Consider the following 25,520-nt stretch of genomic DNA (forward strand, 5'->3'; position numbering starts at 1 on the left):
TTTGTATTACACATTTTCTGAAAAGTGTACATGTGTTTAAATATCAAAGGCAACTTTTACATATACTGATACTAATATTAGTAACTTTTGGGGAATTTAGGGGAAATCTACAGACACAAGTGGATCAGTGTATTTAAAACAGTGTTTGTTTTTTTAACGATCTCGTGTGCACGTGAGGAATATTATTATCTGCGCCGCTCGTTATCTCGCGTGCAGAAAGAGCAGCCAGTGCGTCACGCGTGTGTCCGGCTCTCCCGGCAGCGGGCAGCAGGCTGCAGCCCGGATGGAGGCAGCTTCAGTCCCGCACCGCTGACCGTCGCACCGCTCGGCCCCGGTGGATAAAAAAATGGAATATTTTCCAGCGAGATAAAAAAAAAAAAAAAGAAGCATTTCGCAGCCGAGTCGTGGCGCAATAAAACTACGATGGCTTCCGGCTCCGGAGACGGAGAGGGGAACGCGGAGGGCGGCTCGTGGAGACTCGTAGGCCCGGCCGCGGTGCTCTCCTCGAAGCGCTGCCGGCTCATGCACTCCCCGCTCGGCCGCGGCTCTGACGTCTGCCTCTTCTACGTGAAGGGGGAGTTCTTCGCCATGGACGCTCGCTGTGCACATTCCGGTAAAGGCGTCGACCGCTGAGATTAATAACCCCGTTAGCTCGCTGTTGAGATGCAATGCACCGCCCGTTAAACCACGTTTACTCAAAAACACGACAAGTTATCGCCGTAACGTTACGTGAATTCGTCGTAATGCGGAAATCACGACCGAATATGAGGTTGTGCTTAATTGGTTCCACACATGTACAGTATGGTTCCACATGTGCAGTATATGGTTCCACATGTGCAGTATATGGTTCCACATGTACAGTATCTGGTTCCACACATGTACAGTCTGTGTATGGTTCCGCATGTACAGTATATGGTTCCACACATGTACAGTATGGTTCCACATGTACAGTATATGGTTCCACACATGTACAGTATATGGTTCCACACATGTACAGTCTGTGTATGGTTCCACATGTACAGTATGGTTCCACATGTGCAGTATATGGTTCCACATGTACAGTATATGGTTCCACACATGTACAGTATATGGTTCCACACATGTACAGTCTGTGTATGGTTCCACATGTACAGTATATGGTTCCACACATGTACAGTCTGTGTATGGTTCCACATGTACAGTATCTGGTTCCACACATGTACAGTCTGTGTATGGTTCCGCATGTACAGTATATGGTTCCACACATGTACAGTATGGTTCCACATGTACAGTATATGGTTCCACACATGTACAGTATATGGTTCCACACATGTACAGTCTGTGTATGGTTCCACATGTACAGTATGGTTCCACATGTGCAGTATATGGTTCCACATGTACAGTATATGGTTCCACACATGTACAGTATATGGTTCCACACATGTACAGTCTGTGTATGGTTCCACATGTACAGTATATGGTTCCACACATGTACAGTCTGTGTATGGTTCCACATGTACAGTATCTGGTTCCACACATGTACAGTCTGTGTATGGTTCCGCATGTACAGTATATGGTTCCACACATGTACAGTATGGTTCCACATGTACAGTATATGGTTCCACACATGTACAGTATATGGTTCCACACATGTACAGTCTGTGTATGGTTCCACATGTACAGTATGGTTCCACATGTGCAGTATATGGTTCCACATGTACAGTATATGGTTCCACACATGTACAGTATATGGTTCCACACATGTACAGTCTGTGTATGGTTCCACATGTACAGTATCTGGTTCCACACATGTACAGTCTGTGTATGGTTCCGCATGTACAGTATATGGTTCCACACATGTACAGTATGGTTCCACATGTACAGTATATGGTTCCACACATGTACAGTATATGGTTCCACACATGTACAGTCTGTGTATGGTTCCACATGTACAGTATGGTTCCACATGTGCAGTATATGGTTCCACATGTACAGTATATGGTTCCACACATGTACAGTATATGGTTCCACACATGTACAGTCTGTGTATGGTTCCACATGTACAGTATATGGTTCCACACATGTACAGTCTGTGTATGGTTCCACATGTACAGTATCTGGTTCCACACATGTACAGTCTGTGTATGGTTCCGCATGTACAGTATATGGTTCCACACATGTACAGTATGGTTCCACATGTACAGTATATGGTTCCACACATGTACAGTATATGGTTCCACACATGTACAGTCTGTGTATGGTTCCACATGTACAGTATGGTTCCACATGTGCAGTATATGGTTCCACATGTACAGTATATGGTTCCACACATGTACAGTATATGGTTCCACACATGTACAGTCTGTGTATGGTTCCACATGTACAGTATCTGGTTCCACACATGTACAGTCTGTGTATGGTTCCGCATGTACAGTATATGGTTCCACACATGTACAGTATGGTTCCACATGTACAGTATATGGTTCCACACATGTACAGTATGTTTCCACATGTGCAGTATATGTATGGTTCCACATGTGCAGTCTATGGTTTCACATGTACAGTATATGGTTCCACACATGTGCAGTATATGTATGGTTCCACATGTGCAGTCTATGGTTCCACATGTACAGTATATGGTTCCACACATGTGCAGTCTGTATGGTTCCACATGTACAGTATGGTTCCACATGTGCAGTCTATGTATGGTTCCACATGTACAGTATATGGTTCCACACATGTACAGTCTGTGTATGGTTCCACATGTACAGTATGGTTCCACAAGTACAGTCTATGGTTTCACATATGTACAGTATGGTTCCACATGTGCAGTATATGTATGGTTCCACATGTACAGTATATGGTTCCACACATGTACAGTATGGTTTCACATGTACAGTATATGGTTCCACATGTACAGTATGGTTCCACATGTACAATATATGGTTCCACACATGTACAGTATGGTTCCACATGTACAGTATATGGTTCCACACATGTACAGTATGGTTCCACATGTACAGTATATGGTTCCACACATGTACAGTATGGTTCCACATGTACAGTATATGGTTCCACACATGTACAGTATATGGTTCCACACATGTACAGTATGGTTCCACATGTGCAGTCTGTATGGTTCCACATGTACAGTATGGTTCCACATGTGCAGTATATGTATGGTTCCACATATGTACAGTATATTGCATATGTGATCCATTTATCCCGTTATCTCGAGAGGGGGACGGCAGCAAAAGTCATTTTATTTTGAAAAGGTTTGGCTATTTAACTATTTCCTGTGTGCGTGTCCCAGGCGGTCCTCTGTGCGACGGGGACATCGAGGAGGCCGACGGAGTCCTGCAGGTCTTCTGTCCCTGGCACGACTACGACTTTGACCTCAGGACGGGGAAGTCCGGGACGTCCTTACAGGTAGGCGACAACATTACTCCACCCCCCAAAATATCTATGTGTCAAATGCAATAATGTAATGAAAAAGAATCACAGCTCATGAGTCAGAGTTTAGATTATATGTTCCCCTTTTTGTACATCTTTTCTTTTGTTATTTGGATGCAGTAAAACGGTCCATCTTGCGCTCTTTTCCATTCATAATTTTCATAAACGGTTGTTTCTCTTGTACATAACAAGCAGCGGAAGAAACATAAAAAACAAAAGGCTTTATTCACAGGAGGGTTCGCTCCATTTAAGAAAATGTCTTTATGTAAAGTGACATTCAATACACTGCAGGCCCTCTTGTTTTGACACATTAAAGTGCGACCGCTTCCACGGTTATCAGCTCTTACGTCTTCCCTTTTTTTTTTTTTTTGATCCGATTTTATTTTATTTTCATTCACAGCAACGGGTGTACGAAGTCAAGCTGGAGGACGGCGACGTGTACGTGAAACACGCCAGCCGTCTCTCCTTGGAGCCTTTTCCCGCGGAGAAGAAGAGCTGAACGAGAGCTGTTCATCGTCCCGTGTTCGAGACTCGCTCCAAAAAAATAAATAAAACACACACACGAGAGCGATTCCCAAAAAAAAACATTCCCGAGCCTCGTCCGTCATTTTCACCGAGCGCTCCTTCTGCTTTGATTTCTGCGAGCTCGAGGATGTCCGAAGAGGATTTAAAGTCTTTGGAGACGCGACATGAACACACGACATGTTACTCTTTTATAATTTTATTTCTGATTAAATTTTTTTTTTTTAAAAAAGCCTAATTATCGCCACTCTTTGTTTGCATTTATATTGCAAAACCCCCAAAAAAGTTACTACGATGAAACTTTCATTTTGCGTTGATTTTTGGAGACATTAGGAATATCTCTAAATAAATAGCCAATCTTCTCGCCCGAAGGCCTCGTTTACTTTACGGAGGTCGTGTCGAGACATCCGTATGACATCGAGTCTGTTTTCATAACCAGTTAAAAGTTTCTCGCAGTATCTTTGAAAGCAAAATGATGACGGGAGTCAAACCCACAACTGCAACGAAGGGGGGATGATTGAAAACAACCTTTTTTTTCCACTTCCTGTGTGTGTAATTTTGAGCTCTTAACAGACCTGCCAGTGCATTTCAACAAGTAATACACTCACGAGTATAAAGCTTCCACTCATGGAAGCCGTGGAAGAATTGGTACAATCATGAAACAGCGGGGACGTAGCGACAGTTTCATGTCGGACCGAACTAAACGACGTCGTTACCTCCAATAACCGTCTTCCATGTCTTCAACAGGCGTCACCTCAAACTCGCATGCCAAGTTGTGGCCGATGGATACGTTCAGACACTTATTCCAGCAACAGAAACCTCCCTTTCATGATTTATATTTCTGAACGGCTTTTTTAAATTTTTTTTTATAAATGCCACAATATAGTCCCAGCCAGTAGAACACACATGAAGGGGGCACCGCGATGACGATCGGTGGCGGTCCCGGAGTCGAGACGTCTCCATCGCCCGGCACTGACCGCTTAGTCTGTTACTGACGCACTGGGGCTGAAATGGGTTGTGAGGCGCCGGAGGGAGGTTCACGACCTGAAACGTGGTTTTTTTTTTTCTAGCTCTCTGTGTGTGTGTGTGTGTGTGTGTGTGTGTGTGTGTGTTTTCTTTGCGTCGAGGGCACTCGCTCACTGTGTTTTCTGGCAGAGGCCCCGGCGCCCAGTCACGAAGGTGTCAGTGACGGTGTGGCTCGACGGTTTCTTTTCCTCCCCGCTGTGATTCCTGCTGTGTAACCTTATTACGATAATAATTCCACTGGCTGAACATGTGTGTTGTGCCCAGCGGAGGTTTTTCCTCTTTTCCTGCGTGCATCATAACTCACCACCTGCAGGGCAGCGGGCGTCCTCAACGGGGGCGCAGTTATTTTATGTCGGTAGAAAGTGAAAGTGTTGGGGAATGCCGCGTTCATGTTTGTCTGTCGCTATGTTAAAAAAAGAAAAATGATGTGAATTATGTATCTGGCCTTTTATGTTCCTGATCACTTGTACTGTAAACTTTCGTTTTGTTTGCTGTAAACTATATTTATTGTGACTCTGTATTGTTTAATTCACAAATTAAATGATATCTTGGCAACGCTGCTTTATATTTCAAAGAAAATATACGTTCTAATCGCCAGGAATGTGACTTTTTTTATTTTTTGTGTGTGTCCTTAATACATAAAATACAACTCAAGAAAATAATAAGAATCAGAAGTTTACACAAAATCATTTATTTACAATTTCTTGTTCGTACATCAATTAGTAGATTTAATACAACACACAATTTACACATGAAAACATATAAAAGAGAAACGAGATTGGCAACGCCATGCAAATAGTTGAGCGCTTACAGAGTATTATCAGTATTATCGTTCGTGTCATTATTTTACTGGAGGGTTAGGAAGTCTTCCTGGAGGACAGTGGCACATATGAAACCCTCGCAAACTCCATGAAGTGGTGGAAAAGGATGAATAAATTAGGACCTCTCTGGACTGTACAGAAGAGAAAATGGATGAACCTGATCCTGCTTCAGTTACGGAGAAATTATTGATGGATTGAGAGTTTTTTTCGGCCATGCGCTACATGTGACAAAGAGGCAAAATGTAGTCAAGTATTTTTTTTTAAAAAAGCAATTAACTTCATCATATTTTTGGTTTCAAACTCTCATCATTACAAAAAAACAAACAATCCAAGCTGAGCCAGTTGACGTCGTCGAAACCGGAGCCTAAAAACAAAGAATACTTGTGTTCTAGTAACGCAGCTTTACTTGGAAATGGAAAACTGAAATATAATTACTGGCGCTCACTAATGAACATGATATTTTGTTAAACCCGTGGACTCGGAGGGCGAGGGGCTTCACAACAGCTGGGGATCCGGTGAAGTCCGGGACGTCCAGGTCCAAGACTCCCTTTTCTGTTCGCTGCGTATTGTCGATAGTACGATTAGCAAGAGTTGGAGTTGAGAGACTACGTCAACTAATAACTAATAACGCCAAGCTTATTTTAAACCTTTGAAAAGCTCAAGATTGCATTTTGGCTCGTTCCACCCGCTCTGCTCTCCAAACGGATTATTTACCTGCAGTCGTCCAAAAAGCCTCTCACGAACGCGATCGGTCGATACGACTCGGACTATAAACCATAAGAGACAGAAACGCTTCAGGTGCCAAAAGCAACAGATTCTGCATTCATTGAGATTATCTCATCTCTTCAACAAGTTGCGCTTCCCAGAGTCTCCGTCGTCACGGTGAAGATGCCAAGCTACCAGCAGGGGGGGGGGGGGGGTTCCAGTCTTTATGCTAAGCTAAGCGGCTACTCAACAGACAGAAATGAGGGTGCGACCGATTGTCTCGTCGGACGCTCCGCAAGAAAGCCCCACAATCTCAAACTGTTCCTTTTTTAAAAAGGTTTAAAACTAATTTAGATGAAGCCGTATGCATAATATTGACGGCCAGCGATTCCCCCAGGGAGATGAAACGGTTGCCGTGCTCCTACTGCCAGTTCAACGAGATAAACATTTTTCTTTCCACGTTTTGATTCGGGCTCAAACTCCCCTTTCTTTTGATTTCCGAAGACTTTGGAGACATGCTCTTAAGTCGCCAAAGCCAAACTTCGCACAGGTTCCTTAATCTCCCTTTTGAACTTCCCCCAGAAGACGGAGTAACTGTCTGGAGAGCCCGGCTCACTTTCCCATTTCGAAGCCTCGCATAATGGTTTACTCGGCCTGTTATTGTTACCTTGTCCTTCAAAACCCCTCTGATAACTTCTCCTCGCCAATGAGCCCATTCTCCCGTCAAAGCTTGATCCTGGACAAAAAAACAACAACACTGCATTCTTCCATGTGCAACCACTTTTGAAGGGCCTGAGATTCGGTAAGTGATGGACTGGGAGGCCAAAGACCACAAATATGTTACTTTTTTTTCTACTTTACCAAAACAGTTCCCCAAAAATGATTAAATCCATCACTTGATAATCTCGCTCTTAGTTCTCTTGATGTCTTCGCTCTAACATTTCACTCCAGCTGTTGGGCCTCCTCAGCTGACCTCACACAACCACTGCATTTGGCCAGGACTTACTTATTTCATCCAACACCTGGACTCCATCATCAGCTTTTTCTTTTTCCCCAACAGGGTGGATGCTATACGTCTGCTACATGGAGATGTTTGTTGTGATCTGGATATCTGAACTGGTGAGTGGTGGGCAGCCCACAGGCCTGGGATTAGCGATGGTATCACATGTTGTCTCCCTGTATTACTGGTTTTCTGGGGTGTGCAGCTCCGACTACATAAGGGGAAATAGTTTTTTTTCTTGATGTGGAGCCAAGTACAATTGTTGGGTTCACGGTACTCTTTCGGTGGTCCACCATGGGACCTTACTTTAAGACAAAATATGTTTGAATTGTGCCATGAATTACACAGATCTGTCCATTTAAAAGGCAATCGTGCAAGTCAGGAAAGGAGCAGTTTGTCATAGGATTGTTCGTGCAGTTCTGTTGGAAAAAAAACGGTATAAATATAAGACTGTGAAAAGTCACGTACGATGCCTCTGTGTTCACTGAGGTGTCTTCATGACTACCTGCGACTTTCTTGAGTTGTACAATTATGTTTTCAAATTGACGAACGTGTAATTCATTCTTCCGTTAACTAGCGTACACATTTGTTCTAAAACATGGCCGCATTGGGTTTCACCAGAGGAGGAGGGTCCTTTTTATACACACAACTTCACATTGGCAACTTTTAAGCACACCTTTTAAACAATAAATCTGTGGCACATTGGGAATACAAAATGTAATCGGGCTTAAATGGAGTTGCATGTACAGTGGTGAATTAATGGTGAATTTGTTTGACACCACCATCCCCCTGTGCCCGGTATATTGTTGATGACTCGACTTCATCCTGTGCATCCTGGAAATTAACTTGTTTGGCTGTTTGTGAAAGTCAGGGTCAAACTGTTTTAATAGTTCTCAAGAGGATGTGGCATTTATTTTTCTAATTAACAGCAGACTTATATTTACTCGTAAGCCTCTCCTGGTTCCTCTGTGGACCGCGGCCCCCCTTACAGTACATGCTTTTGGATTAGTTCAGCTTGAGGAGCTCTTCCCCGGGGGTCTGCAAGTCCTCATTTTGCAGATAAACAAGTTCTAATAATCTGTCTTAATATCTTTAGTATTAAGATGTACATTTTAAATTGTCACTCACGGTGACAGTAACATGGCCAATAAATTAACAGGCTTTTCTCTTGTGTCAGATCATACAGTGGGGGTTTTGTTAATGGAGAGAAGGCTCCTCTGAGAGACAAGAGAAAAAAGATTACTGTAATGTAAAATTGTACAAAAAAAGAAGAAAATCAACTGAGTCATGCAGCAAAGTATGAAACGATTAATAGACTCTTGGCAGTTCAGAGAGTTGAAGAATGATTACATAGGAGTTAAATGATTTGTCCTGTGCAAGGTCTCATACAAAACACCTTCACCACACTATCTGCCACGCGTACTGAAGGAGCTGTTGCTTCGTTCCCCAGCAGCACTTTTGATTTATTAATTGGTTACATGCTGATCTTTAAGAATTCTTAAGTTAAATTATATAGTTATTGCACAAGATACAAAGGCAGCTCACAAGCACATTACCCAACAACAAAAAAACAAAGTTGGACCCCGAAGGAGTCTGCGAAAGGTTTTCTGAGGACGTGACATATTTTGGGACTATTTACTTTTAAGAAATGTTTCTTTGGTGTGGTTAATTTGGAATATGCAGAGGACAGAAGGGAATTGTGCCATACGTCTCAATCAGCTGTCAGGTCATTTTGGACCACTGGCGAGATTTATGCTTGTCTTGGCGGAGGCCCTGGTCTAGCACATTGTAACTAGGTGTGAAAGGATGTTCGGCAATGTGGCACGCTAATGAAAAAACATTAAGAAGCATGACTGAAAACATCCTCTGTTCCCTGGGTGGCACGCCTCGCCTCATCGCTTTAGGTGGAGAGACTTTTCCCAGTTTGTACAAAAACAACTGAAAAGTTTTTTTTTTGTCTTTCTGACCTTGAAGAACAGTTCAGTGGAAAGCAACGGCTAATTATGAAGTGTTTGGGGCCTGGCGTAGTATTTTACAGTTTACAAATGTTTGGTTTCAACTCGTGTTGAAAGACGTCTGCAAAAAAAAAGTGGAATGCCACAGATTAGAACTATAAAAGTTACATTCTCAAACGTCAATTCAGTCTATTCATACATAAAATGAGACCAAAGCTAATTAAGCGAATGCCAGTCACAGCGCTACACACAGTCAAATGACGCAAGTCTTTTCCGAGGGAAGGAAGAAATTAATATACCAAACCCTTCAAGTAAGTATAATGAATATCTTCAACCACTCATTGATTTTGCTGAATTGCTGTCTGCCTCCGTTTGGTGGTTTCCATAGTCAAGAGGGAGTTCATACTCATGAACAGACGAGGCAACTTTTACTTCCCTGATTCGACGGCATCAAATCAGTCTTGGCGGAAGAGCTAGAAATGAAAAAGAAAGCGCATTTAAATCATTCCGACATTACTGTCAATGTAAAGACACCTTAATTGATCTTAACTAAAGCGACCCACCTTGGAGATCTATTGCCGCTGCTGTGTGCGCATGGACACTCTTCTTCTGGTTGTAGAGGTGACTCTGCGATTCTGGGTCCTGCCCTGCTGCTCTGAAGGATAGGCCACTATCCGGGTGGGTAATCTCTGCGCCTGCATACCCTCCGACTCCCTCATGCTCCTCCCCATCTGGGCCAGAGTCTGAGACGGGTTGTTCTGCAGGCGTTGGAAAAGGCTTTCTCTGTTAATTTTCCTCTCTGGACAGCTGAAGGTCAGCGCCACTCCAGAGTCTGTCTTCATCTCCCTGGAGAAACCATCCGAGGTGCCGTCAAAGCAGCGGCCAATAGCAATCTCCTTGGCCACCCTGGGGTTCTGGTCTGTGACTGTGTAGATGCCATAGTTGTGTCCCAAAGGATCGACGGGTGCCAGCATGGTGAACCCATGGGTGTCGTTGTTTGGAGCGACCGGTGGATGTTTGATGAGGTACTCCTGGAGGAGGCTGTTGGTGTTGGTTTTGCGACAATTCCCCTGTGGAAGCACTGAGATGATGGATCGGTCCACCTCAGCTTGATCAAACAACATGCCGCTGCATTTGAACTCCAAACAGGCCGCTGAGGTGTTGGCTTCTCGCATGTCCCGGGTGCTGCGGATGTCTCTTAAGCCATAAAGTTTGCCTTTCGTTTCTCGGTGTGTTCCCCCGAGATTCCTCGACCTGACCATCACTTCCTTCTGTCCATGGATCTTGACCTTGATGAAGCATGCTCTGAACTCCTGGGGGTTGGGCCACCAGGAGAGGTAGTCTCCCATCCAGGTCGTCAAATCGTTCTCCTCGAAGGGAATAACATTGTATTCATACTTGTCCTTTTCCACTCTGAAGAATCTGAAATGATTCGCATCAATAGGGGCATTTTCACAACTTAATGCATTCTGATACGGATATATTGGCCCATTCGTCTCATCAAAATTATTTTGGTTCGGCTTCGCCAAGTTGATTTTGAAGGCCGTTTTCTTCAGAGCCGGATCGTCGTGGTCTGAGCGCTGGTAGTCTATTTTATCCAGGTATGGCTGGGACACGCCAATGATGTTTGGATTCATCTTGGGGGAGGAGGGAGCTGCCTCCAGTTCTTCCCCACCCATCATTGCTGTGACATAAGCTGTGTAAGCATCGGGCCTTTGGGCATCACAGAAAGCCGGTAAACAGGCCCCGTTGGATCCAGTTATCACGCTGTCGAAGCGGCCCCATGCCCTAGGGTTGGAGGAAAATCCAGGTTTAGGTTCCAAATTTATCAAGGTGATCACTACGCCCTCCAGCTGTTCACTAGATAGGAACTTGTCGCTCATGTAGGCACGGACTTTGACGTAGCAGCGTCTGTTTTCAGGCACGTCCAGATTGAAGAGCCTACGTTCTCTGATCTCCATGTTGCCTATGAGGAATGTGCGTTCCTCTCGTTTGCTCCGTCCATGACCGCCGGCAGTTGTCGTGGTGTAGGAGAAGTCGCTCTCCTCTTCCCAGACTCCTGTGTCCGGGTTTAGAGACCACAGTTTCATTTTGGGAATGTGCTCCGGCATTTTGACGTGCTGCGTGTCTAGGAGAACTTGAACAGCTCCAGCTCCGAGTACCTCCTTGTTGGACTCATCTCTGAAGTCCACAGAGAACATGCCATAGGTCCTCAAAGGGAGCATGTCGCCCTCACCGTCCACAAAGTTGAGATCGCCAGGTGCTGCGGCCGCCGTGGTGATATTTCTCGGGTCAATGAATGTGACGCTCGCTTTCACAGTTCCCTCGTAGATTTCTCCATTCTCCTTGTGGAAGGAGTTGGGAGGAATCACCAACTGACCAATGGGGTCTTCGCCATTAATTTCCCCGAGGTTAATAGAGTTGGTCTCTCCGGCATTGATGTCAATTGGTGCCTTCTTTCTCATCACCTTCACATCGTGGTAGATGGACCCACCTCTCTTATCGAGGATGAACACTTTGGGAGTGTCAAGAAACTTCTCAGTGGGGTCAACAAAATTGACCACTAATCTCTGCGTATCGGGAGGAATTTGCAACGTGAACCCTCCTTGGTATCCGGTGGTGCCCGCCCTCTCTTTACCAATGTAGATGTGCCCAAAACGCAGCGGCTCACCATTGTCAGCCGTGACCACTCTGCCACGAACCAGCACAGTGGGCTGCAAACACTTCTGACAGCTGCACTGAGTCACAGCCCGGATCGGGAGGATGTAGCTCCCACAGTTGATGACTCGACTTTCCATGTCTTTGACCCCGCAGCAGAACCCGGCTTCGTCTCTGCAGCGCATATCAAAGTCTAGGGAGCCAGCGCATTTGTTGTGAAGGCAGCGGCCAGTGTTGTAGTGCATGGAGTCAGTCCCGGGTTGAACGCAGTCCATCGGCAGTCTGATGAGGTGCATCTCGGGGGTGGAGTTGCACGATGGCTGTCCTTTTGCTGTGAATGAGACGATAAATTACATTAGGCCGGTGTTGACACAACGCATATAAAAGATGTACATAAAACATGAAAGGCTTTTTCTCAGTGCAAAAAACAATTTGACAGACTGAACTGTTGAAGTTGTACTTTCTCTAAGATTTTAAAAGCCTGTCAAATCAGTTTGATTGTTAATTATAAAAATCTCAGGGTACTGGATAATTGTATATCACTACATGAATGGAGTGGGACATGTGTATAGTGAATAAATTGGAACCTGCCAATTGGGTATTTGAAAGATATTATTTCTGCCTTTTTCCCACACACACACACACCTGGCCTGAAAGTATTTGTGAGTGGCCAAGTTGAGCGCTGAACGGTGCATGAAAAGGTAATCCGACAGGAAGTCGAAGAGAACATTTATTTACCAACCATCCAGAAGGGAGTTGGAAAGAAATACTTAGTGCTCACCTCGACATTGGCAGAATAATGAACGTGGCTGATATCACGAGTTGATATTGAGTTTCATAGTCAAGTAGTCTTGTTAAGCTCCAAATCTCCCAAGTAAGTCAATGATTGCAGACACATGGAGCAGTGCAATTCGTATGAAATTATGTAACTCTTCTGTCTCTGTGTGAACTGTGGTTAAACCATTTTTATGGGGAAATTCAACTTAAACTTCTGCATAATGTAAAAGAGTGTTTCATCCATGCTCCGAGGCGCAGGTGTTGGCCTCCACACATGGGAGTGCTTCCTGTCGTAATGACTCTTGGAGTGCAGGGATTTGTCTGTGGCCTGGGATGGATTACTTTAGAAAGCCCTGTTTCTTAACCTGAGTCTTCGCTAACAAGCACCTGAAGATGATAAACTACGTGTAGGTCGCCCACCCGGACGTGGAAATGCATACTCATCATCCACTCAGAGGGGGAAGAAACAGGATTTATTGACAAGCTTGGATTTCTCCACAGAGTAGTGTGTGTGTGTGTGTGTCTGTGTGTGTGTGTGTGTGTGTGTCTGTGTGAGGTTTTGAGTGTCCAGTCATCTCACACAATAAAACATCACGGCTTAGGAAGTCGTAGCTTCAACCAATGTCAACATAATAAAAAACCTACTCCGAGAACAGCCAGAGCGTACCGGACCTGATATTTTAATTAACGACAGACATTCTATCAACTGACTTTTTTCTTTTCTTTCTCTCTCTCTCTCTCTTTTAAATTGTAGGACACTGCGGTTTTGGTTTGAATCCTCTTTATGCGTGGACATGGCTCACGGACGACTCGGCCCTGACATTCCTCTTAAAGTGTAGATGCGAGCGCGGAAGGCAGCTGCTTTTTATCCCAGTCAAATAAATTGCGGTCATTTGCTTTTTTCTTTTTTTTGTCAGCTATTTTTTTACTCCCGAGTCCCGTTCTCGAACTTTGACTCGACACGTCGCTGTCAAACGCACCGGGATAGCAGCCATCCTGAGCTCTACCCCCCCCCCCCCCCCCCCCCCCGCGTGACGCTATCATCACGGTTGATTATTCTCTCTCCAGGCTGATGATGATGAATTACAGTTTTACATTACACCACTGTGCCGCCGACGGAGAAGGGGAGCTTTTGTGTCGTTTTGACAATGAGAACAAATTAGAGGAAATAAAAAAAAAAAAAAGGATATTTTTCCCACACTTTTCTCTGGCCGTTTACTTGCACCGATATGTGTCTTCAAAGCTGCCCTCGAACCGGCGGATTTAAGTGGTGAATACTGGCCTATTTGAACGAGTGGAAACATCCTAACGACGGTGCAGTCGAGACACAATTGCTTTTAGTAAGAGATCCAAAACTTTACCGATTACAGTGAGGAGGGCTGGAGAGGACTTGATGCTGCCCGCAGAGCTGCTGGTCTTGCAGTAGTACTGCCCGGACTGCTCCGGCTTCAGGCTCCACAGGACAAGGTCCTCTTCATATTTGTACAGCTTCCTGTCCAGAAGAGTCCCATTGTGGTACCTTGAAGAGAGGGATTTTTGTAGGTAGATGTATACCACTTTATATTACAATGTCAAAAAGAGTTTGTTCTGAAAATGAGATTTGATATTTAAAGCGGCACCGATTAATAATGTAAATTAAACACGAACGCCGATTGCTGTGCATTAAGGTTTAGAGAATACATACTTAAAAGTTGATGACACAAAGTCACAAACATCCCACCCCTTTCTGACACACATGGATTTTGTTTAGCAATCATCTGTCAATTGCTTCAGTGATCCTTTAACATTAACACAACACAACATTTCCAATTTTTTGCGGGGTTTCATGAAACCCCAGAAGCCCCTTGTCTATGACTGCAGTGGCTGAGACGTTATTAAGAGACCATACAAGTAAACTGAAATGATATCTGCTTTTGGCCTCTCTCATTTTGTCAAAAGTCTCTCAGAGGGGGAAAAAAAAACAACCTCTGATTCAGCCAACTTCAACGCTTCGGTTTTTCAGCTGCAGCGGGCAGATGATTTCAGCCAAAAAAAGGCTTTAATAAACCTTCTGTATGCTACCTGCCCAGCACCGATGGCAGACTGGATACAGACGGGAACTGGTGAACATAAGGGAGTGTCTATCTAGCAGCTACAGAGACATTGTGGACCAGTTGGAGACCAAAACATGTAACATGTAATGCCAGAAAGAGCAAACTCCAAATATAAATGTCCCAATATGTAATCCCTCCGCTCTGTTGGCAGCCCGACGCTTCCTCTCACCAGTAGTATTTGTCAGGCGGCGGTGACCCCGTTGCCTTGCAGCACATCATCACCCGTCCTCCCTCGTAACGCACTTTGTCCTCCGGGTGTTTGACAACGTACGGCTTCTCTGTGGAAAGAGGAAACGGGGCAAACTCTGAAGACGGTTATGAATGCTCCCAAAGAGCGTTGGGACCTCGTAAACCTCAGTGAGAGATTGCATTTTATTCTCACAAAGGTCCCTGTGCTTATGAAACATTATTTTTTTTAGGGGGGGGGGGTAGTTTTTCAAAAGTAGCGCCGGGTTATATTTTTTTATTTGGTTTCCATGCAACCAAACAAGTAAGTGCTCCAGACAATGGGAAGTCTGACAATAGGCCAGACTGTCTATGTTGCAGCTTTGACAATTTCCTGTTTTATAACTTCTGCGAATATGACCGGAAGATTTACTGCCTCTGGAGAACGGCAATAAAGGAAATCAAGAGAAACTCTTTGTCGAAAATGAAAAATAGTTCTTTTCAGAAAAAGCCAATCTTCATTTAATGCTAAATCATACTTTGTTTGGTTTGATTGAAAGCAACAGACATCAATAAAGATTCATTATTTTTTTTTATTTCATGGGAAATCTTTTTTTTATTAGCACTCACCGGCTGATCTGAGGACAGCCCGTACCCATGACAACCCGGTGCCGTTGTTGGCGGCGGAGACGGTGATCGGGGCGAACTTCTCCTTCCTGATGGAGATCGCGCCGGAGCTGGCGGAGCAGATTCCCGTGATCCTGAACTGACCTTTGGCATCTGTAAGGGCGCGGATCACCTTGGGCTCTCTGTCCAGGGCCACCCAGGCTTCGGCCACGGGCACGCCGGTCACACCGTGGACTTCGCCGTGCAGCACGTGGTCGTCGCACGCGCACCGGCTGCAGTCCTCGCTGGGGCGGCCCTCGCTGCACACGAGCTGACATTTGTCTGTCGGGCGACAAACAGAGACATGAGCACAAACACACACACACACACACATATATTAACGGCCTGGATTCGCCGTACGGTACCTGGGCATGGACTCCTCCCACACTTCTGTATTTCAGCAGGCCGCCCGGTGCACTGAACGGTCTCCGAGCTCCTCGCGCAGGTCCTCCTCCTAATCCTGCGACCACCACCACAGGTCGCCGAACACGTCCCCCACCGACCCCACGGGCCCCACTTGGCTGATCCAGAGACAGGAATGACGTGAGTTTGGAATTTAACAAGTAATACATTTTTAAAGTCTTGATTCCTCTTTTCATTAACTCCATGATTCAAACTTTAAACAAAGTGGTCTAATAAAGAGTTGTTAACTTTCTTGGGTATCGGGTGCCTATTTATACATTATTGTGGGCATAAAAAGTACAAGAAAGCTCAATCAAGAACACACAGTTCTGCTCTAGAGGGTGCTGAAATAAATCATACTGCAGAAACTGAACACGTAGGCCTTTTCAATGTCAGAATCAATAGCAAAACTTAGTTTTTATATAATAATGATATAAAAAAAGGACAAAATGCATTCCCGAATAAATGTCATTGCTCATTTAAGAATATTTGATTCATCCTACAGTCCAAACTACTTCCTCTACATGGCAGTACAAAGCGGTGTGGTATTTTATTCACCTCCCTAATTGTTACTTTTTAACATTGCGTCGATTCCTTTTCTTGAGATTCTCACCGGTACACGGCGGGTTGGAGCACTCCCTCCTTTCCGAGTGGTGCCCGATGCACGCCGGCACCAGCAGCAGAGGCATGGGCTGAGTGTTCACACATTTCCTCTGGCGGACCTGGATGCCCACGTCGTTACACACCGCGGTGGAGCAGGGACCCCACTCGCTCCAATTAGTCCAGTAGCTCTGCACTAAACACACACACATTGAAGGAAAGAGTGAGGCATCCGGAGCAAAGCTGCGATGAAGGAAATAAGTAGAGGATTTATTACTTCAGAGGGTGCTGACATGCATGTGTACACGTGTATCCATGCATGTGTGACGTGACAAGCTTTGAGCGGCCCCGCGCTGCTACCTGGGGGACACTGGAAGCGGACGTGGTAGTTGGAACAGACGCGGCCCCGGGGCTGCTCGTTGTTGACGCACCAGAAGCCCTTCTCCAGACTGGAGTGGACCACCTCGCCGGTGTCTGCCGGTGCCACCCAGTCTGTGGTGCGAGCCTCCATGGCGGTGGGCCGAGCGCAGACCCTCTCCCGGTAATAGAAGCGGATGGCCTCCAGGCGCTCGTAGTCTCCGTTCCCTCCGGGGTGGTCGATGTTGAACCAAGACGTCCACTCCGTCACGCCTGGAGGCACATCGGAAGGGGGGAAGAAAAACAATTCTCAGGATCCAAAAATAATGGAGGAGGGGAGTGGGGGGGTTTGGAGCTGGTTTTACATGTAATGGGTACATGGGTCAGAACCAAGAAAAAGCAGGAGGGAGGAAAACAGAAGGGATGGGTTACAAGCTTTAAGAGGAGGTCTGCTACCGCGATTTGAAACTGACTTCCTACGCCCGAGGGAGCTTCGCCTTGTCCAGCTTTACTTCCCAGGCCCCATGCCTTGACTGATTTGTTTGTTTTTTAAACTCCGAAAACCTGAGCGCTTCCTCGGGAGAAATACGAGGGATTCATTCAGAACAAACGCGAGAGAACAAACTGATTACTTTCTTTTGTTTCCAAAGTAATGCATCCCCCCCTCTGATTGGGTTGTTTGGTGATGGATTTGGTACCTGTTGTCTGTGCGTCAGCGAAGGTGTTGAGGGCGACTCTCCTGCTCCGGTCCGACGGGCTCCTGGTCCTCACAAGTCCTGCAAACAGGGAGAAAAAAAAACAATTAGCACGTCGGCTATTCAGTCCAATCCTACAGCTTACAGCATGTCCTTTAAATCTATGCATGAAGCTACAATAATACATAAGTCTAAATATACATTTGAAGTCATCTAAACTCATTTGCTGTCTTAAAAAAAACGGAGTAAACAATCAATTCAAAAAGTTGTGTTATACAAATTGTTTAAACTGATGATAATTTGTTGTTTGCACTTGTTTGCAATCTTAGTTAAAACAACCATGTTACATGACACATAAAACATTTTTAAAAACTTGTTTGTCTTTTCATTTCAACTACATTCATGGTTTCTACTTTATTTATTATTTTGACTAATAATGGCAAGTTTGCTCGTGAATTACTTTCACATTGTTGTTTTTTTGTTGTTTTTTTTTAAATGGCTTGTCCCCAACTAGACGTGGTTTTTAAAAAGGTATGAAGGATTTTGGAAGATGGAACAAAACATTAACGAAGCTCAATGTCGCAAAGAAAAAAAAAACTGACTGGACATCCGTGCTTTTAAAAACAATATCCAGGTTCCTCCAATGTATTATGTAACAAAGAGGGAGATACAGAGAGAGGTGTAGAAGGAGAAGGAGCAGGGAGAAAGAGAAGAGTTTAATTTGACATAAAAAAAATAACATTGCCGTCACTTTGGTCTAATTTAGTTTTCCACAACCGCTCGTCAATTCCTCCAACGCTTCACGTGTCCTCTTCATGGACACGCTCACGTACCCGTGTGACCTCTGGATGAGTCGAACAATGAATTCACCGCTGTCACAAACAGTCGGAACACTTCCCAAGTAGTAAACACGTTGCTCCGACTCAACAACAACAAGCCCGAGTAACGTTTCTGCCTCTCGCGACGGCCAACAGGGTCAATCTTGAGGTGTAAATCTTGGCCAACGCTCGGCCATGAGGAAAAATCGGTCTCCTCTGCCACGTCGGAGATTTTCAAGATGAAAAGCATTGAAAACTAAATGAAGTCCAGTCTTTTGTTTTTCATAGTAATATTTTAAAAGTAGTTGTCATGTTTTACTTTCTTCACACCCCAAAGTGGTGCAACATCTCCATTTCCTAAGAATTTAAGGTTCCAGGTTCATTTAATGTCATTGCAACACACACAGTTGTTGTATTTCTTTTTATTGTTGTTTGCAGCATAAGGTACGTAAACAGCAGTTCTCTAGGCAGATCTTCATCTTCAATAAGTAAACATTTTCCATGTGTTTGAGCACCGAGCATCATCATTTAAACCTCTATATAGAGGAGGTGGACTATATCTGTATAGACAATGATAATAGATAGCTTTATGTCAAGAAAATATTCACCAAGACAAGTTATAAAGAAGAAAAGGTAACTGTTAGTCAACTAAATTGATTTTTACTTTCTTAGACTACTCTGCATTATGTTTTGCAGCCACTTATTTTAATGTTTAACTCATTTTAACACACACACAAGCACATGAAGGATCTTCTAATTACACACCTTCCCTCTGCGCTCTTTATTTTTTTATTCGCTCCATTATGTTTCCACTTTGTTCACAAACCATAATGAACAACTACAACTAAAAAATGGCAAGAAATCTTTTGTTTTTCTGTCTTTCTTCTCTTAAAAGCTTTCATCGTTCTAATTTCTCCTCTTCCTTCCTCCTCCTCTATCTGCTCCTTTTCCATCTCTTTGTGTAGACTTAACATAGAAGATATTCAACGTGGCACTTTGAGGTAAACGGGTCTCGTGCACCGTGACTTTGTCTCCTGCTTTCGAGTTTAACGATTCATTTTCCTTCCGTTTTGTTTTTTGTTTGTTTTAAAAAAAAGAAAAACGTCAGCTGTTTGCTTGACATTTCATCTTTCACTTGGGCCGTATGGGATAAAAGATGAACAACACAAAGTATGTTGTGTGTGTGTGTGTGTGTGTGTGTGTGTGTGTGTGTAACAGGTGAAACTTTTTCGCAGAGACGCTGCTGAGTTCACGAGCAGAGACTCCCAGCACAGAGGCTCCCATAGAGGCTCCCATAGAGGCTCCCAGCATAGAGGCTCCCAGCACAGAGGCTCCCATAGAGGCTCCCATAGAGGCTCCCAGCATAGAGGCTCCCAGCACAGAGACTCCCAGCACAGAGGCTCCCATAGAGGCTCCCATAGAGGCTCCCAGCACAGAGGCTCCCAGCACAGAGACTCCCATAGAGGCTCCCAGAGAGGCTCCCAGCATAGAGGCTCCCAGCATAGAGGCTCCCAGCACAGAGACTCCCATAGAGGCTCCCAGCACAGAGACTCCCAGCACAGAGACTCCCATAGAGGCTCCCAGCACAGAGGCTCCCAGCACAGAGGCTCCCATAGAGGCTCCCAGCACAGAGACTCCCAGCACAGAGGCTCCCATAGAGGCTCCCAGCATAGAGGCTCCCATAGAGGCTCCCAGCACAGAAACTCCCATAGAGGCTCCCAGCACAGAGATTCCCAGCATAGAGACTCCCAGTCCCCACTGGTTTTACGGCTCACTTGGAGTCTTTTATTGTTCTGCCAGCACATTTCTTCAAAACGCTCTTTGGACAGAACAAAGATCCAAATGTCCAAAAATGTATTGGCGCTTAGTTTTCGGGGGAACATGGACAGTCAGCTGACCCTCCCAGCTCATCGTTGTTGTTTTTGTTACGCCCCGTCTTTGGAACATTGATGTCCACATCGGCTTCGACTCGCTGGGTAAACAGAAGCCAACGCTTTCACACTGATCTGCTGGGCAGATGTGGCTCCGCTCGCAGGTTTAGTTGAGTAAATCAAATCAAATAGGTTTTCCACCCTTCTCCTTTTTGTCTCCTTGAATTCCGTCTTGATTACATTTTTACAGTTTTTCTGCCAGTTTTTCCTCTCTGAGAACTTTTAACAAAAAAAAAAAAAAAACTTTTCCTGAGGAAAGTGTTTGGTGAGTGAACACAGACACAACCCCTTGTGTTTCACTTAATTTACACGGCCTTCCAACCTTGCGGCGAGTTAATCACAATTCCCAAAAAGACATTTTGTCTTAGCTCACACCAAAACAAAAGGGAATTCACAGCGCAGCCATTTGGCTCCTGATTATCATTTCAAGATGTTTGACAAAACAAAACAGTAAACAATTCGTGGAGTTTTTTTTTTTTTTAAGTTTAAAGAGGAATCCCTGAATGTTGGGGTAGTGAACTCAGTACAGCCGGTGGGAACTGAACCCGGTTCCCTGAGTGGTATGTTAATACTTTATGAATTTTTAAAAGCTAGATTGTGAGGGAATTCACCTCATGAAGAAGCACGTTCTTCAAGCCAGACGGCGCGATGTTAGGATTGATGATTTCCTCAATAATCCACCTTAAATTGTTCATCATCCGATGGTTGGTCGACCCATCAATCCTTCATCCCGACCTCCTCCCTCTGCAGACTTTACTGCTCTAAACAGCACCTGGCTTCCTCCTTTGCTCGCGTCATCGCTCCTCTGGCCACTAGGGGGCTTTAAATGTAAACATATGTATATATATATATATATATATATGCTCAAACCACTAACGCTGTCCTTCTTTTATTGAGGACAGTATCATCTTTGTGGGTTTGGTTTTGTGCTTCGCTCACACAAAAACCCTTTTACGATTTTGACTTCTCAGAGCGAACGTCGTGAAATGCACGGACGGATGTGTCGTTTTTCTCTCTCAGTTTTCCACCTTTTGACATGAACCCCGCCACGCGACGGTTATTATGAAACGCAGCCGGCGTCACCGCGACCCTCGTAAACCGTGGACGAGGCAACCGGATACATTACAGGGGCACTGGTGTATTAGAGGAGACCTGCATGTGTGGACTGGTTAGCATCTCGGTGTCACATACAGCCACATGGCAAGCACCTGAATGACTGTGACGGCAACATGTCTGAAACACAAAGCCACTGGATTACTTTGTTTCCCACACTGAAGTCATTGTCATCTCTACCGTCTCGGTTGGGACAACTGCAATTCTTATTTTAGACGACTATCTTTGGATTTTTTTCGATTCACGTCACAGTGGCTCGTTTTGAAATACAGCCGGCCGGTCAGGCTTCACACACAAAGGTAAATCCTGCTCCAGTAATCATCAGTGCCATTGCAAAGGACCGCCTCTCTCTCTGCTTCACTTTACAAAACAGTCGGCATAACAAATATGTTGGCATTGTAGGTTTCTGCAAAGCATTTTATTCCGTTGAATATCTCAATAAAAAATACGTTCCATAAATATGTTTCGTGTCAGCCTCTTATTACGCTTGCAGAAAATAACAATGCCACGTGGATATTATGAAACGCAGGTTTAGGCAAAAAATAAATATGCAACAACGTGAAATGCTAACGCCTAACAATGCAACTTCAACAATAACGTATGTAATGTAACAATGTAATGTACAATGTAACGTAACAATGTAACAACACTAACTTATGTAATGTAACAATGTAATGTACAATGTAACGTAACAATGTAACAACACTAACTTATGTAATGTAACAATGTAATGTACAATGTAACGTAACAATGTAACAACACTAACTTATGTAATGTAACAACGCGACGTACCAATGCTAACACCTAACAACTCCAACAGAGCAATGGAGCGGAGCAACGTAATCTAGTGTACACATGTAATGTCATGTAACAATGTAACATAACAGTGTTGTGTCACAATGTAATATAATGTAACAATGTAATGTAAAATGTACCGCCGTCATGTCACAATATAACATAACAATGCATTGTAACAAATGCATTGTAACAACCGTAAGCATGTAACTAACATGCTGTAACTATCGTAAATAAATAACGACTGCCTGAAGCCAATTGTTACACTTTTTGGTTTTTCTGACTTCGCCAGAATCTCATAAAAAAAGCTGCGGAGAAGAAGAGTGTGGAAAATAAAGGATTTCATGCAGTCAGATTAGAGCATCACGGTTAAGCCAGATGTATGTTGGCAGAGAGACGGGGCTCAAATAGAAAGTCCGGGTCCTGTTTCTGATATCCCAGATCCTTACAAGGATTTTAAAACACCTCCCCTCCCCCCTCTCCGGGTTACGTAACTTTGAGAACCAGGTTTTACAGTGTGAGGGGTATTTCACTCTGCTGATGTGATTGTACGCATGCGTGTGTTTGTTTGGGTTTGTGCATGTGATGATCTGTTTGCCATGTCATATGGAAGCTATTTATGTGTTTGGCTAGCTCCTTCGCTGAGGTGTGTGTTGTTGCAGAAGAGTCTGCTTTTTTTTCTTTCTTCTCTCTCTGCATCTATCGCTCTCTTTTCTCCAACGTTCCCAAAAATCCTAAAAAAAAACACATCTGCAGCTCGTTAAATTTGGCAATTTGTTCCCCGACATTAACTAATGATGCAAATCAACCGCATGATTTAAAGATTTACAAAAAAAAAAAAAAAAAAGGTATAACAAAGGCGTTCTGCGCTCAAACAATTTCTCCCCGACGCTATTAAAAAAAAAAAACGACTCTGCACGCTTTGAATTATTTCCGCGTTAAAAATGTCTGCCAGTCCTCGCATGAACCTCTGCACCTGTGCACAGGTCCAGAGCCAGGAGCTGGAAATAGCTCAAATGAAAGAGGCTGATTAGTCCTGCAATAAATAACATCTTGAATGTACACATAAATAGAAGAAAAGAAAGAATTTGTATGCTCAAAGGACTTTTAAACTTGTTATTAATGGGTATTTACGCATATGTTCCCACTGTAATCCCAGTCTCGGTCAGTAATGTCCACTGGCCAGACCGTGGGCAGCATCTGGAGAACTGGCCCCTGCCCGTGACTCACCCCGGCCCTCCAGCTGCTGCTCGCATACGCCACCTAGCTGTGCCTGGCATGTATGCAACGAGGGAGAGAGAGAGAGAGAGAGAGAGAGAGAGAGAGAGAGAGAGAGAGAGAGAGAGAGAGAGAGAGAGAGAGAGAGAGAGAGAGAGAGAGAGAGAGAGAGAGAGAGAGGGGACGACTGGAAGTCCTCCGGTTAAAAAAAAGTCTTGGAGCTTGGAGCTGGAAGCTTACGCGTAAGAGGTGGTAATGCCACGGTCGGGCGTCCAGCGACAGCTGCCGCCCTCCGAATAGGAAAAACAGCCCATAAATCTGGAAGCTCTTAAGCGTTTGACGGAGGACGGCGGAGAGAAACAGGGGGAGAAAGTATTTGTGAAGAAATTCCTGAGGGAGGTAGATTAGAAATAAAAGGGGAACAGATGAAGACATTACTTAAGTGGTGGACTGGGGGGGGGGGGGGGGGGGGTTGAGACCATCAGAAAAGAATATAAGGAAAGAGCGACATGACAGGGGCTGTAAAGTAATTTCACCTGCACCCTTTTATATATATATATATATATATATATATATATATATATATTCCATTTCCTCATTTAGCACAAACCCAGCAGGTGGGCGAGTGGGTCGCCTGCTTCGCGATCATTGCTTCTTGTTTCCAAGGTGACAGGGGCAGAAGATGTTTCCGTAGACCGCTTAAGGAAAGTGTAGCATTCACTCTTCACCTGTTCAGAGTCCCCATTCACCTTCTTCCTTCCCTCGGACTGTCTGTGATGTGCTCGTCAGTGAATGGCACCGAGCCTTTCTTTGCCCGACAGGTACGACCTCTGAGGCCTCCGAGTCCGACAAGTTGTGGAGAGCTCGATTAAATGAGGGGGGGGGGGGGGGGGGGGGGGGGGGATGGGGGGGGGGGACAGAACGCGGACAGAAGGCGACAGTAAAAACCCGTCGTCTGGAAAAGAACCTGTCGTTTGTCATTATCTGGGAGAACAGAGAGCATCATGGGAGCCGGCAGGTCGCCTCAGTAATAATAAAAATAAATTGAGAGTTTTAATTGGATCTTTGTGAGATCATAAAGGTCATAAAGTGGAGCGCTCCGTCTGCTCTGAGATGCTCTGAGCCGCAGTTTTGTCCATCAGGATGCAAAGTGTTGCGCAACCAGGACCTTTAGTCACCTTTTACTCTAAAACCCCCACTGGGACCTCCTCTCCTCTATCGCGGTTGAAATGTGCCGATTATATTAACGAGAGCGATTAAGAACTTGAGGCAGTCTATAAAATAACACACGCGCACACACACACACACACACACACACACACACACACACACACACAATGCCAAACGCACCCCCTTATCACATGAGCTCACCACCAGAGTAATGCCGTCAACTGGGAAAACCCTCCAGTTGTGTCAGCTGTGCACATGTGTACAACTCATGTTCAACTTGGTGGATCTTTTGCAGGAATCTCTACATTTACAATTATTTTCCTGTAAAAAAAGTAAATGATACAAAAAAAGTGTTGTTTTGGCATCCATTGTATGTTTTTAAAAAAAAGCATAAATACCAGTTTAACTTACCTTGGCCCAGAGCCACTGAAGCCAGCACAGACAGCAGGAGCGCCACCTTATTTAATTCCAACATGGTACCACACCTTCAGTCACAGAGGGGGTTGTTGCTTTTTCTCTGATCCTCTGACAGAGTTGACATGCATTTAATAAAAAATTAAAAAAATAATACAAATATAAAATGTTGATTCTTCAGACAGAG

At 44.5% G+C, this 25,520-nt stretch overlaps 2 protein-coding genes across 3 annotated transcripts; one reads left to right on the top strand and one right to left on the bottom strand.

The window, feature by feature from the left end:
• The first annotated feature begins 212 nt into the window (after positions 1–212).
• si:ch211-212d10.2 (uncharacterized protein LOC557710 homolog) lies at positions 213–15,879 on the top strand. 2 transcript variants are annotated; one of them, XM_034530606.1, is made up of 4 exons: positions 234–613; positions 3,293–3,408; positions 7,567–7,625; positions 15,778–15,879. In XM_034530606.1, exons 1-3 carry the CDS (start codon positions 424–426, stop codon positions 7,606–7,608), a joined length of 348 nt encoding a protein of 115 aa, XP_034386497.1. In that variant the 5' UTR covers positions 234–423; the 3' UTR covers positions 7,609–7,625; positions 15,778–15,879. The 2 variants fall into 2 exon arrangements, with proteins under 2 accessions (XP_034386496.1, XP_034386497.1); XM_034530605.1 differs by lacking the exons at positions 7,567–7,625; positions 15,778–15,879 and adding an exon at positions 3,833–5,535 and having other exon boundaries at positions 213–613.
• On the bottom strand, positions 6,760–25,424 carry cilp2 (cartilage intermediate layer protein 2). The gene is made up of 10 exons (XM_034530607.1): positions 25,331–25,424; positions 17,878–17,955; positions 17,183–17,452; positions 16,836–17,018; positions 16,186–16,341; positions 15,785–16,102; positions 15,159–15,267; positions 14,258–14,415; positions 10,025–12,450; positions 6,760–9,934 (listed from the first exon to the last, which is right to left on the bottom strand). The coding sequence occupies exons 1-9, from the start codon at positions 25,392–25,394 to the stop codon at positions 10,034–10,036; spliced, it is 3,753 nt and encodes a 1,250-aa protein (XP_034386498.1). The 5' UTR covers positions 25,395–25,424; the 3' UTR covers positions 6,760–9,934; positions 10,025–10,033.
• Between the last annotated feature and the right edge of the window lie 96 nt (positions 25,425–25,520).

Source organism: Cyclopterus lumpus, chromosome 4, assembly GCF_009769545.1.
Source record: "Cyclopterus lumpus isolate fCycLum1 chromosome 4, fCycLum1.pri, whole genome shotgun sequence".
Classification (NCBI taxonomy): domain Eukaryota; kingdom Metazoa; phylum Chordata; class Actinopteri; order Perciformes; family Cyclopteridae; genus Cyclopterus; species Cyclopterus lumpus.

Bases quoted from the DNA above. Each gene is read 5' to 3' on its own strand.
- si:ch211-212d10.2 (XM_034530605.1), top strand. From the start codon at position 424: ATGGCTTCCGGCTCCGGAGACGGAGAGGGGAACGCGGAGGGCGGCTCG. The intron at 614-3,292 runs GTAAAGGCGTCG...TGCGTGTCCCAG, and splicing joins CGCTCGCTGTGCACATTCCG to GCGGTCCTCTGTGCGACGGG. The intron at 3,409-3,832 runs GTAGGCGACAAC...TTTCATTCACAG, and splicing joins AGTCCGGGACGTCCTTACAG to CAACGGGTGTACGAAGTCAA.
- cilp2 (XM_034530607.1), bottom strand. From the start codon at position 25,394: ATGTTGGAATTAAATAAGGTGGCGCTCCTGCTGTCTGTGCTGGCTTCA. The intron at 17,956-25,330 runs GTAAGTTAAACT...CCCTGTTTGCAG, and splicing joins TTCAGTGGCTCTGGGCCAAG to GACTTGTGAGGACCAGGAGC. The intron at 15,268-15,784 runs GTGAGTGCTAAT...CTCTTTCCACAG, and splicing joins GGCTGTCCTCAGATCAGCCG to AGAAGCCGTACGTTGTCAAA.